At 44.2% G+C, this 12,173-nt stretch overlaps 1 protein-coding gene across 3 annotated transcripts in view; it reads left to right on the top strand.

Annotated features, from left to right (window-relative positions):
* Window positions 1-12,173, top strand: part of PHKA2 (phosphorylase kinase regulatory subunit alpha 2) — an 852,423-nt gene that overhangs the window by 829,205 nt on the left and 11,045 nt on the right. For all 3 annotated transcript variants that reach the window (XM_086934344.1, XM_086934343.1, XM_086934345.1), the window contains one exon: window positions 11,000-11,200. In XM_086934344.1, coding sequence (XP_086790470.1) covers window positions 11,000-11,200 — 201 coding nt within the window. The remainder of the gene's footprint in view (window positions 1-10,999; window positions 11,201-12,173) is intronic.

Raw genomic sequence — 12,173 nt, 5'->3', positions numbered from 1 at the left:
CCGGCCCACCGGTGTTACCTGCGTTTCAGGGTACACCACAAGCACTTTCAGTTTACAGTGCTCCCCTTTGGCCTTTCCAGCGCCCCTCAGGTGTTCACGAAAGTGATAGCAGTGGTCGCAGCTCATCTGCCCAGATCAGGGGTTCCAGTCTTCCCCTATCTCGACGACTGGCTGTTGAATGCGGGCTCGCCCCAGGCTGTCGTCTCTCATCTCCAGACTACGGCCGACCTCCTGCATTCGCTGGGGTTCTCCATCAACTTGCTAAAGTCACAGCTACTCCCCTCTCAGAAGCTCCTTTACATCGGAGCGGTTTTGGACACAACGCAGTTTTGGGTTTATCCTCCCAAACAGCGAGTCCGGGATATTCGGGCTAGGATTTTGATCTTTCAGCCTCTATCCCGGGTTTCGGTCAGGATGACCCTGAGGCTGCTGGGCCTCATGGCCTCCTGCATCCTGCTGGTTGATCATGCCAGGTAGCATATGCGGGCTCCTCAGTGGGACCTGAAGTTCCAGTGGACGCAGCATCCGAGGAATCTGTCCAATTCCGTCCCGCTCTCAGAGGGCACTGCACGACAATTGCAGTGGTGGCTCACGAACCAGGATTGGGTCAACGGCAGATCCCTCTCCCTTCCTCAACCAGAACACACAATGGTGACACACGCATCCCTTCTGGGATGAGGCGGCCACATGGGAGACGCGGAGATCAGAGACCTCTGGTCTCCGGCAGAGTCTGGACTCCACATCAACCTTCTGGAGCTTCGGGCGATTCGTCTTGCACTCAAAGCATTCCTTCCCTCAGTCCAGGGAAGAGTAGTGCAGGTATTCACGGACAACACCACTGCCATGTGGTACTGCAACTAACAGAGCAGGGTGGGGTCGTAGACCCTATGTCAAGAGGCCCTTCACCTCTGGACATGGCTGGAACATCAGGGCATATCCCTGGTGGTTCAACACTTGGCAGCTTCACTGAACGCCAGGGCGGACAAACTCAGCCGCAGGCGCATGATGGATCACGAATGGCGTCTTCACACAGAGGCAGTGCAAAGGTCTTTTTCAGCAGTGGGTAGAGCCTTGGTTAGATCTGTTCGCCACCAAAGAGAACTCGCAATGTTAGCAATTCTGCGCGTTGGACTTTCCAATGCGGCACTTGCTAGGCGACGCTTTTTGTGTCAAGTGGAGTTGTGGTCTTGTATACGCCTTTCCACCTATACCACTTCTGTACAGAGTGCTGAAGAAGATCAAGCACAACCTGGCCCAAGTCATTCTTGTGGCACCGGATTGGGCCCGAAGAGTCTGCTATCCCGAGCTGCTCAACATGGCCATCGATACTCCGATCCGACTAACTCTTCGAGAGGATCTTCTGTCGCATCAGCAGGGGACGGTCCTCCACCCGAACCAGTCCAGTCTCCACCTCCTTGCATGGCGATTGAGCTGCGGCAGTTGACGTCGTTTGACCTGCCTCTCGTAGTCTGTGATGTAATCTTGGCAGCCAGGCGTCCCTCCACTAAGACGGTATACACCTGCAGATGCAATACATTTATGGCATGGTGCACAGCAAAGGCTGTGAATCCCCTTTCTGCCCCTCTTTCTGAGGTTCTCTTGTTCTTCCTATCTTTGGCCCAGCAGGGCTCTGCTCTGGGCACTCTTAAGGGCTACCTTTCGAGCCATTTCAGCCTTCCTCAGGCTTCCTAATCAGCCTTCTCTTTTCAAGTCCCCTGTTGTAAATAGATTTCTTAAGGGCATTACTCATCTTTTTCCTTCTGTTCCCTTCGTAATGCCCCAGTGGGACTTGGATTTGACATATCTTATGTGCGCTCCCTTTTAACCACTACCTAACTGTCCTCTCAGACTTTTCACTTTGAAAAATGGCCTTTCTGGTGGTTATCACCTCTGTGCGCAGGGTGAGTGAGCTACAAGCTATTTCTTCCAAGCCTCCATTTCTGGCTGTTCATCCGGACAAGGTCATCCTCAGAACTCGACCTTCCTTTCTTCCAAAGGTGGTCACTTCTTTTCATATTGGCCAAACCATCACTTTGGCCACCTACTTTCCGCCTCCGCATCCTTCAAAAGAGGAAGAGAGGTCCAACCATCTGGATCCAAAACGTGCGCTCTCCTTCTGCTTGGATCGAACCAAACAATTCGAGGAGGACGACCAGCTCTTTGTTGGAAACGCGGGCGCTAAGAAATGTTGGGCCGTGCACAAACGGACCATCTCCAGGTGGGTTGTTCCGTGCATCAAGGCCTGCTATTCTTTGGCAAAGAAGGAGCCTCCAGTGAGGGATTCCACCAGGGTGACGGCAGCTACTACTGCTTTGAGACGGGGAGTCCCCCTAAATGACATCTGTCAGGCAGCTACGTGGGCATCGCTACACAATCTCACCAAGCACTACTGCCTTGACAGCCAAGTCCGGAGAGACTGCTTCTTTGGCCGTTCTGTTCTCCAGGACTTTCTGGTGTGAACTTAGTTCGCAGACCCACCTCCAGGGTTGGTATTGCTGTGGTATCTATTCTAAGGTAAGGAATCTATAACTAACAGTTTCTTTTAGATGAACAAGTTACTTACCTTCGGTAATGATATATCTGTAAGAAACATAGGTTAGTTATAGATTCCTTACCGCCCCACCCATCCTCCCCGTTCTGCGAACTGACTTATAAGGTTAAGGACTTAATTTCAGGGCCCTAGTTTTGTGCACCAGTGGTCAGTGTCTTGCATGACTCTGCGCTTCTGGCGTGGAAAGTCGTGTACAGAACTGATGTCAGCACTTGAGGGCGGTGTCTATGTAGCTCCCGCAATGTGATCCCGGCGACTACAACGACAAAAGCGGAGTCGACCGACGCACAGGGGTACTGCTGATGAAAAACTTTCCGGATCCAGTCTGACGCCTAGGGGTAATACTAAGGTATCCAATCTATAACTAACCCATGTTTCTTACAGATATATCATTACCGAAGGTAAGTAACTTGTTCTTTTGAGCTACACCTCTGCCTCATCGAATCCAGAACATTTGGGATATGAACCCGAAGTTTCAGCCTCTTTCTTGGTGAAAGTGCCTCTGAGACTTCTGGGCCTATTCTCCTGCATTATGCTTGGGGACCATACCAAGTGGCACATTTGGGCTTTGCAGTTTTATTTGAAGTCTCAGTGGGCTCAACACAGAGGAAATATGTCAGATTTCATCCAGGTGTTGGAAGAGACTGCAAAAGACCTGCATTGGTGGGTGCTAGACTGCAATTGGACCAGTGGAAGACCTCTCTCATTGCCCCACACTGAACTGACCATTTCGACAGATGCATCTTTACTGGGTTGGGGAGGCCATCTGGGAGACATGGAGATCAGAGGCCTTAAAAACTTTTCTTCCAAAAATCAAAGGACAACGAGTGCAGGTACACATGGACAATACGACCACCATGTGGTAATCCAACAAACAGGGCTGAGTGGGTTAGTTGGTTCTGTGTCTGAAAGCTCTTCGTCTTTGTGAGTTTCTGAGCAATCAGGGCATATCTCTGATCTTCCCATGCCTGGCAGGATCTTTAAACATCGGAGCAGACAAACACAGCCTGCGATATCTACGGGTTAATGAATGGCATCTGTGCTCACCAGTGTTATGGGGTGTCTTCCAATGATGTGGAGAGCCATGGCTCGATCTATTCATCACAGCAGTGTTGATATTTTGCACATTGGAGTATCCTAGGGGTCTTCTATAGGAGGCACATTCACTGGGACCCCCATATGCCTAGCCGCCACTGCCTCTCACGCCCAGAGTGTTCAAGAAGATCAAAAGAGACCAAGTCATCCTAGTGGCATCAGACTGGGCAAGAAGAATGTGGTATCCAGAACTTCTGACCCTAAGCATCAGTCCACCGATTCAGCTACTTCTAAGGGAGGACCTCCTGTCAGAGCCGCAAAGTCGGGTTCTCCACCCAAGCCCGACCATGTCACAACTCCATGAATGGAGATTGAGCGGAGGCAGTTGTTAATATATGAACTTCCTTTGGAAGTTGTTAGTTTAATTCTGGCAGCCAGGCGTCCATCTAATAATACTGTTAATGATGGGCACTGGCAGACATTTGTGGTGTGGTGTGCCTCACATCATATCCAACCTTTGGAAGCTTCCCTTTCTGATGTTCTCTTGTTTTAGTTATCTCTGACTCAGCAAGGTCTAGCTGTAGCTACAGTTAAAGGTCATTTGGCAGTCCTTTCAGCTTTCTTACATTTACCGGATCAGCCTTAATTTTTTTAATCACCTGTAGTGATTTGTGTTTTAAAGGTATTTATCTATATGTTTCCTCCTGTTCCTTTTATAATGCCACAGTGGGATTTTAATCTAGTGATAACACAGCTAGTGTGCTTACTGTTTGAGCATACATACGCAGTTGTTCTTTGTGTCTGTTTACTTTGAAAACAGTGTTCCTTACAGCAATTATGTCTGCTAGACCTATAAGTGAACTTCAGGCTTTTTCATCAGTACCTCCTTATGTTTCCTTTTTTCCTGATAAGTTAGTTCTAAACAATATCAGCATTATTTCCTAAATTAGTTATGCCCTTTAATGTGGGACAATCAATTACATTGTCAAACTTTTATGCGCCACCTTGTACTACAAAAGAAGAAGAATGGTTACGTTGTCTTGATCCAAAGGGAGCTCTTTGTTTTTTTTGGAACAGAATTAGAGAATTTTGACTGGAATATTTAATCAATCAAATCAATGTAGCTTTATTCGGTTAAAAGAAATATTACAACTATAAAAGCTTTCTGAAAAAAAAATCATCTTCACAATTCATAGTAATTGATACATTAGAACACATAAGTAAAAAATTATTTTATAAATAGATAAACAATAAACATAGTACAATAAAGAATTAATCACAGGAGATGATTTGTGCATAAAGTGCCTAAGTGTGATATGTATGACACAACATCACACAGCATCCCTAGGCATCACTAGTCAGTATATGTCCTGTCATCTTCAGGTGTAAATTAAAGTTTTGTCTTGTATTTGCCATTTGGATATAAACCGCCACCGCATTGCAAACACTTTCATTTTCTAAATGACAGATAAAAGCAATTTTATATGTACAATTTTTCCTTTAAAAATAGTGGATGTAACATGCTCTTCCTGATGTCTCTATAAAAATCACAAAATCAAATAAAATGTAAGGTTGTCTGGTCTGATTTACCATCACAGGGGCACTTTGGGAGATTTCGTTTCCACTTCCCCGTGGTTGTAAAAGCTTTTAAAAAGTGAAAGTCCCCATTCTTAGCCTTGTAAGATAGAATCTATGTCTTATGTTCGAGACCTGGAGTAGGTAGCGCTGTACCCCTGATCCAATGGGCATGTCACAGTATGCCTTAGTCAACTGTTTCGAGTTTGCCTCGACTTCTCTTAACCATTCCCTTGAGTCTGTGTGCCCATTTTTTAATTCCTTTTTTACTATAACTAAGAATTTGTAAAGGATTATTAAAAGAGAAGATGTAGCCTGGGGAACCGGGTTCGAGTCTCTGTAACAACGCTCAACATCCTGTAAATCTGGGCAAATCATGTAATCTCCTCATGCCTTTCAAAAATGAATGTGTCCATCTGTAACAAAACTGGGGCTCATGTAAATCGCTCTGATACCCGATGTCTCGAGTCAAGTTTGTGCTATATAAAACTCTCTAAAAAAAAAAATCAAGTATTCTCTGCGCATTCTTTTTAAAGTTTATTAATATACATCAACCAAGGATTTTTTTTACCATGCTCAAGGGTAAGGCAGTCCTTCATTTCCTGCGTACATTTAGTTCCCCCTTACTCCAGATCCCATACCTGATACTAAGACCTGCTGCACTAATAAAATGATTAATGTAAGGGGCTGCAAGCTCTTTATGAACAACATATATGGAGGTAGAGTTGGAAACGGCTAGCAATCTTCTTAAGAAGATATTTTCTTGGGTCTTAAGGATGGCATGGTTGGCCGTTCCCCAAAGGGCTGCACCATGACAGGTTCCAGTAACGCACTAACTCCTGTAAAGGGTCGAAATTTCCCTAATTGGCTTATTCCCCATTTTTTTGGGAGAATCTAAAAATTGCCTCTGTTATCTGTATAAATTTTGATTTGCATGAATCAATATGGCCGTTTGATGTAAATACCAGGCCTAAATACAAAAATGAATGTGTTTCTGCAATGGGGACACTATTTACGTGGTGTGTCCTAGTCTTTGGCTTCCCTTTTCTGCAGACCATCGTAAATGTTTTTTTCAAATTAAGTATTAAATCCTTTTCCTGCATATATTTTGCAAACATCTCAATTAGGCACTGGACCCCTTTAGCTGTTCTAGACAGAAGAACCGGGTCATGTGCATAAACCAAAGTAGGCACGACGCAGTTACCAACTCAAGGGTCATCGGCCTTTAACTTTTGCAGGCATTAGTCTACTTCATTTAAACAGGAGTGGGGCAATAACACAAACCTGCCTAATCCCACGTGCTACTCTAAAACGGGTAGTACACTCTCCTCCAGGCCCATGTCGAACTCTTGTGGTTAATAGTTTATATATTTGTGACAGGTAGGCAATAATATCGCTTGGAGCACCCATGGCAGCCAAGGTCTGCCATAATTTTACATGATTTACTAAGTCGAAAGCACTGGTGAGATCGACAAAACACTAGTGTAAATGGCCCTTTTTTGTAACTGTATATTTACTAATTATTAAATGGAGGTTGATGCACTGCTCAACAGTCCCTATCTCCCTTCTGAATCCATACTGTGAGTCTGTAAGGATTAAGTTATCAGTTGCCCAGATTGCCTGTCTCTCCAGAAGGATTCTGCCCATGAATTTGGAGGTTGGATCAAGTAGGGAAATAGGGCAATAGCATTTAGCATCACCTCTATCGCCCTTTTTAAAATCGGTACTATAATTCTTTCCGTCCAGGTTCTGGGCACAAGACCACATACTCTATGTAAAATTAGGGCCCAAAGACCTGTATCAGTCTTAATAGTATCTACTGGGACCCCATCAAGTCCAGGTGCCTTTCCATTTACACATCTGTGTAGGGCCACTGTGACCTCATCCAGAGTAATAGGGGTCAAATTGAAGAATCCATGATTATGAAATCTGTTATCTGGTAATACAAAAATGTAATTATCTGGGTGTTAAAAACCTGCCCTAAAAACTTTAACCAGTCGGAGGGCTGGACCAGACTCTCAATTTTTGCTGCAGAATGATCTTTAAAATTGGGATGGTTAGTCGTTTTCCAGAATAAGGGGGCGTCTCATGCATTAGCCACTTGCGCTAATTTTTCCATGCCTGATCTTGTACCTCCCTTTTCCTTCTATTGAGCATCTGTTTATATATCCTCCTTTGTGTTTTAATTAGAGCAGCATTCCTTCCTAAAGTAGTTGTGCCCTTTAATGTGGGGCAATCCATTACATTGTCAAACTTTTATGCACCACCTTACACTACAAAGGAAGAGGAAACGTTACATTGTCTTGATCCCAAGTGAAGACTTGTTATACTCTAGCCAAGAAACAGCCTCCAGCGAGAGCGTGCACATTTAACTAGGGCAAAGGCTGTTATTACAGCTTTGGCTTGCTGTGTTACTGATAGATATATACCTATATATCTATATATATATATATCTATATATATATATATATATATATATATATATATCAAACCAAATTCTCCTCCTTAAGAGATGAAATGCAAAGGACACAGCGGGGCTCCGTTCGTTGTTTTATTGGGAAAAAGGCATGACCGGTTTTGGCGGAATGCCTTCATCAAATGCCACAGTCCCAAAAGCGTGAAACCCACTTGCAGGTCTTTTAAAGTAGGCTCCTCCTTCCCCAGTGGTGGTGGTCTCACCTGCACTCGATTACCTCTGCATGTGTCAATCAGAGAGGACTACTAGTCCCGAAATACATTACGCTGGTTCTCCGGTGCAGTGCAGTGGCAGAAAACACGCTAAGAATAAAAAAATAAACTACTCAATGTCCCCTACTTTCAACCACCATCTTCCAAGGTAACAGGTATGGAGGCACGGATCCAGTGACAGTGTTACTTCATACTCAATGCGCCCGCTGAAATTAGCCGCTTCTTGGCACCTTGGAGATTACGGTGGTGGGTCACGGTATAGTCTGTGCACATTTAACTAGGGCAAAGGCTGTTATTACAGCTTTGGCTTGCGGTGTTACTGATATATATATATATAAATATATATATATATTACCTACTGGCAGTCGCCAGTAGGTATATATAGTTAGGACCTAGTTACCATAGGAAATCCGCAACATTCTATTGGGAATGACTTTGGCGTCGATTGAGGAAATTGCGTGCAATTTTCCAAAACTTTGGCCAGCTCAGTTCTGCTCCTTCCCTGAAACTTTTGGGGGGATTCGTCAAGCGGGGGCCGAGAAAAGAGGGGGGTCCCAAAACGTGTTTTCCCCGTGTTAATTTCCATAGGACGTTCAGACACGGCTACAGCCTGAACGGCTGAACGGAATTACACCAAACTTGGCAAAATGGTAGGGACTGGTATGCAGAAGTGCCTTTTCTATATTTGGTGAAAATCCCTCCAGTAGATCCTGAGAAAATCAAAAGAGAAAAAATGTATATATCTATAGCAGCTTACTGTAAGCTTACTGTAAGCTTACCTGTCCAAGCTCGAGCTAAATGCTAATTGGCTATCAACTGTCTGTCAACACTCCAAACCAGAAAGTGTTGGCAGCCATCTTGTGCCTCGGTAGACTGAGGCACAGGAAAGCAGAAAAACAAATGTGTAGAACTCAAAAAGGGGGCAGTGTAGAAGCACCTTGACCCCCTAGGCCTGCTCAGGGGGTCCCACAAGGACCCCCCGGGCCAAATTGTTTTTAAAAAAAATGTTTTAATCGCGGAGTACCGTACTCTGTATGGTACGCTTCCCCCGCGATTTAAAAAAAATAATAAATTTTGGGCCTGGGGGGTCCTTGTGGGACCCCCTGAGCAGGCCTAGGGGGTCAGGGTGCTTCTACCCGGCTCCCTTTGCGTGTTTTGCACCTTTGTTTCACTGCTTTCTTTTGTCTTCGTTCTACCGAGGCACAAGATGGCTGCCAACACTTCCTGGTTTGGAGTGTTGACAGACAGTGGCAGCCAATCAGCATGCCTTTCTGAGAAAGCTGCATGCTCATTGGCTGTCAACACTTCTAACCAGGAAGTGTTGGCATCCATCTTGTGCTAGTGTTGACAGACAGTGGCAGCCAATCAGCATGCCTTCCAGAGAAAGCTGCACGCTCATTGGCTGTCAACACTTCTAACCAGGAACGGTTGGCATCCATCTTGTGCTCAATAGACAAAGGCAAAAAAAAGCAAAAAAACAAACGTGAAGTACACAAAAAGGGGGCAGGGTGGATACACCCTGACATCCTAGGCCTGCCCAGGTGGTCCCACAAGGACAAAAAAGGACCAATTCTTTTTTTTTAAAACCTGGTCTGTTTTTTAAAAAATTACCCCACGGGGGGACCAAATCGTGGGGGCATAGTGACAAAGAAGTGTGGGGGTCCACAATCTCCCCCACACTTCCCCGGGGACTGCCACCCCCGGGGCAAAGCAGCGCAGCCCCTTAGCGCATACTGGAGGCTCCTGGTGGGCTAGTTGGCCCCCAGGGACCCCCAGTATGCAAGGGGAATTAGTTCCCCCTCTGCAAACACGCCCGGGGCTGCGTTGCAGAGAGGTGTAAAAAAGGGTGTGGCCTCATTACACCTCTCTGCAATGCAGCCCCCTGGCTTATACTGGAGGCTCCTGGTGGGCTAGTTGCCTCCCATGGACCCCCAGTATGCAAGGGGAATTAGTTCCTCCTCTGCAAACGCGCCAGGGGTTGCGCTGCAGATTGTTGTAAAAAGGGGGCGTGCCCTCTGAACACCTGCCTGCAAAAATGTAGTAAATCAGTATAAAAAAACCCAAATTAATACATTTAAAAATTGTCATTTAAAAAAACGCAGAAATTCAATGAAAAAACCAAAGGTTTCAGGCCTGATATAGTTAGGAATTAGCATTTTAAAAACCTTGCAAATTCACTGAAAAAAACATAGGTTTCAGGCCTTATATAGTTAGGAATTAGCATTTGAAAAACCTTGCAAATTCACTGAAAAAACCATAGGTTTCAGGCCTTATATAGTTAGGAATTAGCATTTAAAAAACCTTGCAAATTCACTGAAAAAACCATAGGTTTCAGGCCTTATATAGTTAGGAATTAGCTTTTAAAAAACCTTTGAAATTCCCTCAAAAAACTATACGTTTTAGGGGTGTTATAGTTAGCTGGACATTTCACTCATACAAAACCATTGAAATTGCTCCTATATAGTTAGTTGTACTAACTATATTTTGCGCACCCGCAATCCACTGCTGATGATGTCACATATTACATCATTCATGACATGGTCAGTGACATCACTGATGACATCTCAAATGACATCAATGATGACATCACTGATGACATCATCCAGTGAATGTGGTTTGCTTCGTTATTTAAATATGCATTATATATATAGCAATTTGCATTGAAGTTTGAGTGGATATATAAAAATAAATATTTGGATGGAGGACTTTAACAATGTACAGTGTCTCACGGAACCATGACGTCACGCAGTGCCACCTTTTGACACTGTAGGACATTGCTATACAAACGTTTCTAGGTGCGGTAAGATGCCTGGAGGTATTCCAAAGGTGAGGATTCTGCAGTTAGACAGAGTCTGTACCAAAAAAGGCATTACCAAAGGTTAGTAACTTGTTATTTAGCATGCCTTGTGTGTAATATCACATCTATTTCTTGAATTGTCTGCATGATCCTTTGTTCTGATGAAGTATGAGTTTAGTGGTATATAATAGTCTATACGTTGATGTCAAAAAATGTATTTCCAGTGCAAGTAGAGCTTGTTTGGTTTCTTTGGTGGGTGATACTCACAGATATGTGGTTTATTTTTTATGCAATATGCCCTGTTAGAAGTAATTTATTTCTGTTTATCTTTCTCTGCTATCCTCTTTTGCTAGATGACACCTTGTGAGATCAAATTCGCTGTCCATGTGGAGTCAGTTTTGAACCATGTTCCGCAGCCCGAGTACAGGCAACTGTTGGTTGAAACCATTCTTGTTCTCACACTTTTGTCAGACATGGAGGTAGCTAGCATTGGTGGCATCATCCATGTAGACCGGATAGTGCACTTGGCCAATGATCTTTTCCTTCAGGAGCAGGTATGTGTGGGGAGTGCCTAATTGAAAATGAAATTACACTGACTAACCTGAATCCTCAAAGTAAGACTAAGGGCAGGCTGTGGTGTTGGATGGTAAACAAAAATCTTCCTATTTCTGGCAGAAGTGCTAAATCTAGAGGAACTCTACTGGTGGAATTTCCTCTGCCTTAAGAGATAGTAAGATGGAGTCAATTCCAATGATTGGTTCTAACCCGGTTCTAGCTCTATCCCAGAAAAAAGAGGATTTTGTATTAAAAGCCAACTCTAAATTAGGCCCTTAAATCTCCTCCTTTGGGTAAACTTTATTTGTGAAAGTGTAACAGCAATTTTTATACGAGGAAAGAACAAGATAATAAAATGCCTCACACTGAAAATCCCTAAAATACATTTGCTTTGTGGGTATTCATGGGAGTTATTACTAGCCAGCTACAGGACTACAGCACGACATATGTTACATATATTTTATACCAATGAAACATGTATTTGTGAACTTGTTTCCTACAAAAATATATTGTCTACTCTATACTGTGCCCTCAGCTGTATATCTGCCGCCTCTAACGACACTAATTACTGCTGCTGTGTATCGGGACCTCTATGTCCTCGTTCCACCCTTTATAGACATCCTTATCCCCCCTCAACTTCTCTATAATCAGACAAGCTAGCTAGGTTTGAATAGGGAGAGGTAATGTTTTCTGTTCTCTGTCACTCCTACGCTTCTCACAACTTTTTCCTCACCCACTGTTTTTTACAACTGTACTACACTATACCTACATTGCTCTACTTTACGCTACTGCACTCTACATCACTCCACTTCACTTTGCACCACTACATCGTTTTTCACCTACTCTAAGCCGCTCCACACCCCTCCGTTCCACTTTATGCCACTCAACTCTATGCCACTGCACACTGTGCCACATCACTCTACTTTACACCACTCCACTCACTCCTAACAATGTCACTCTACTCCTCTATGC

The sequence above is a fragment of the Lissotriton vulgaris genome, chromosome 8, assembly GCF_964263255.1.
Source record: "Lissotriton vulgaris chromosome 8, aLisVul1.2, whole genome shotgun sequence".
NCBI lineage: Eukaryota > Metazoa > Chordata > Amphibia > Caudata > Salamandridae > Lissotriton > Lissotriton vulgaris.
Note: the sequence above shows the minus strand (reverse complement) of the source record. Positions and strands in the feature narration are given on the sequence as shown.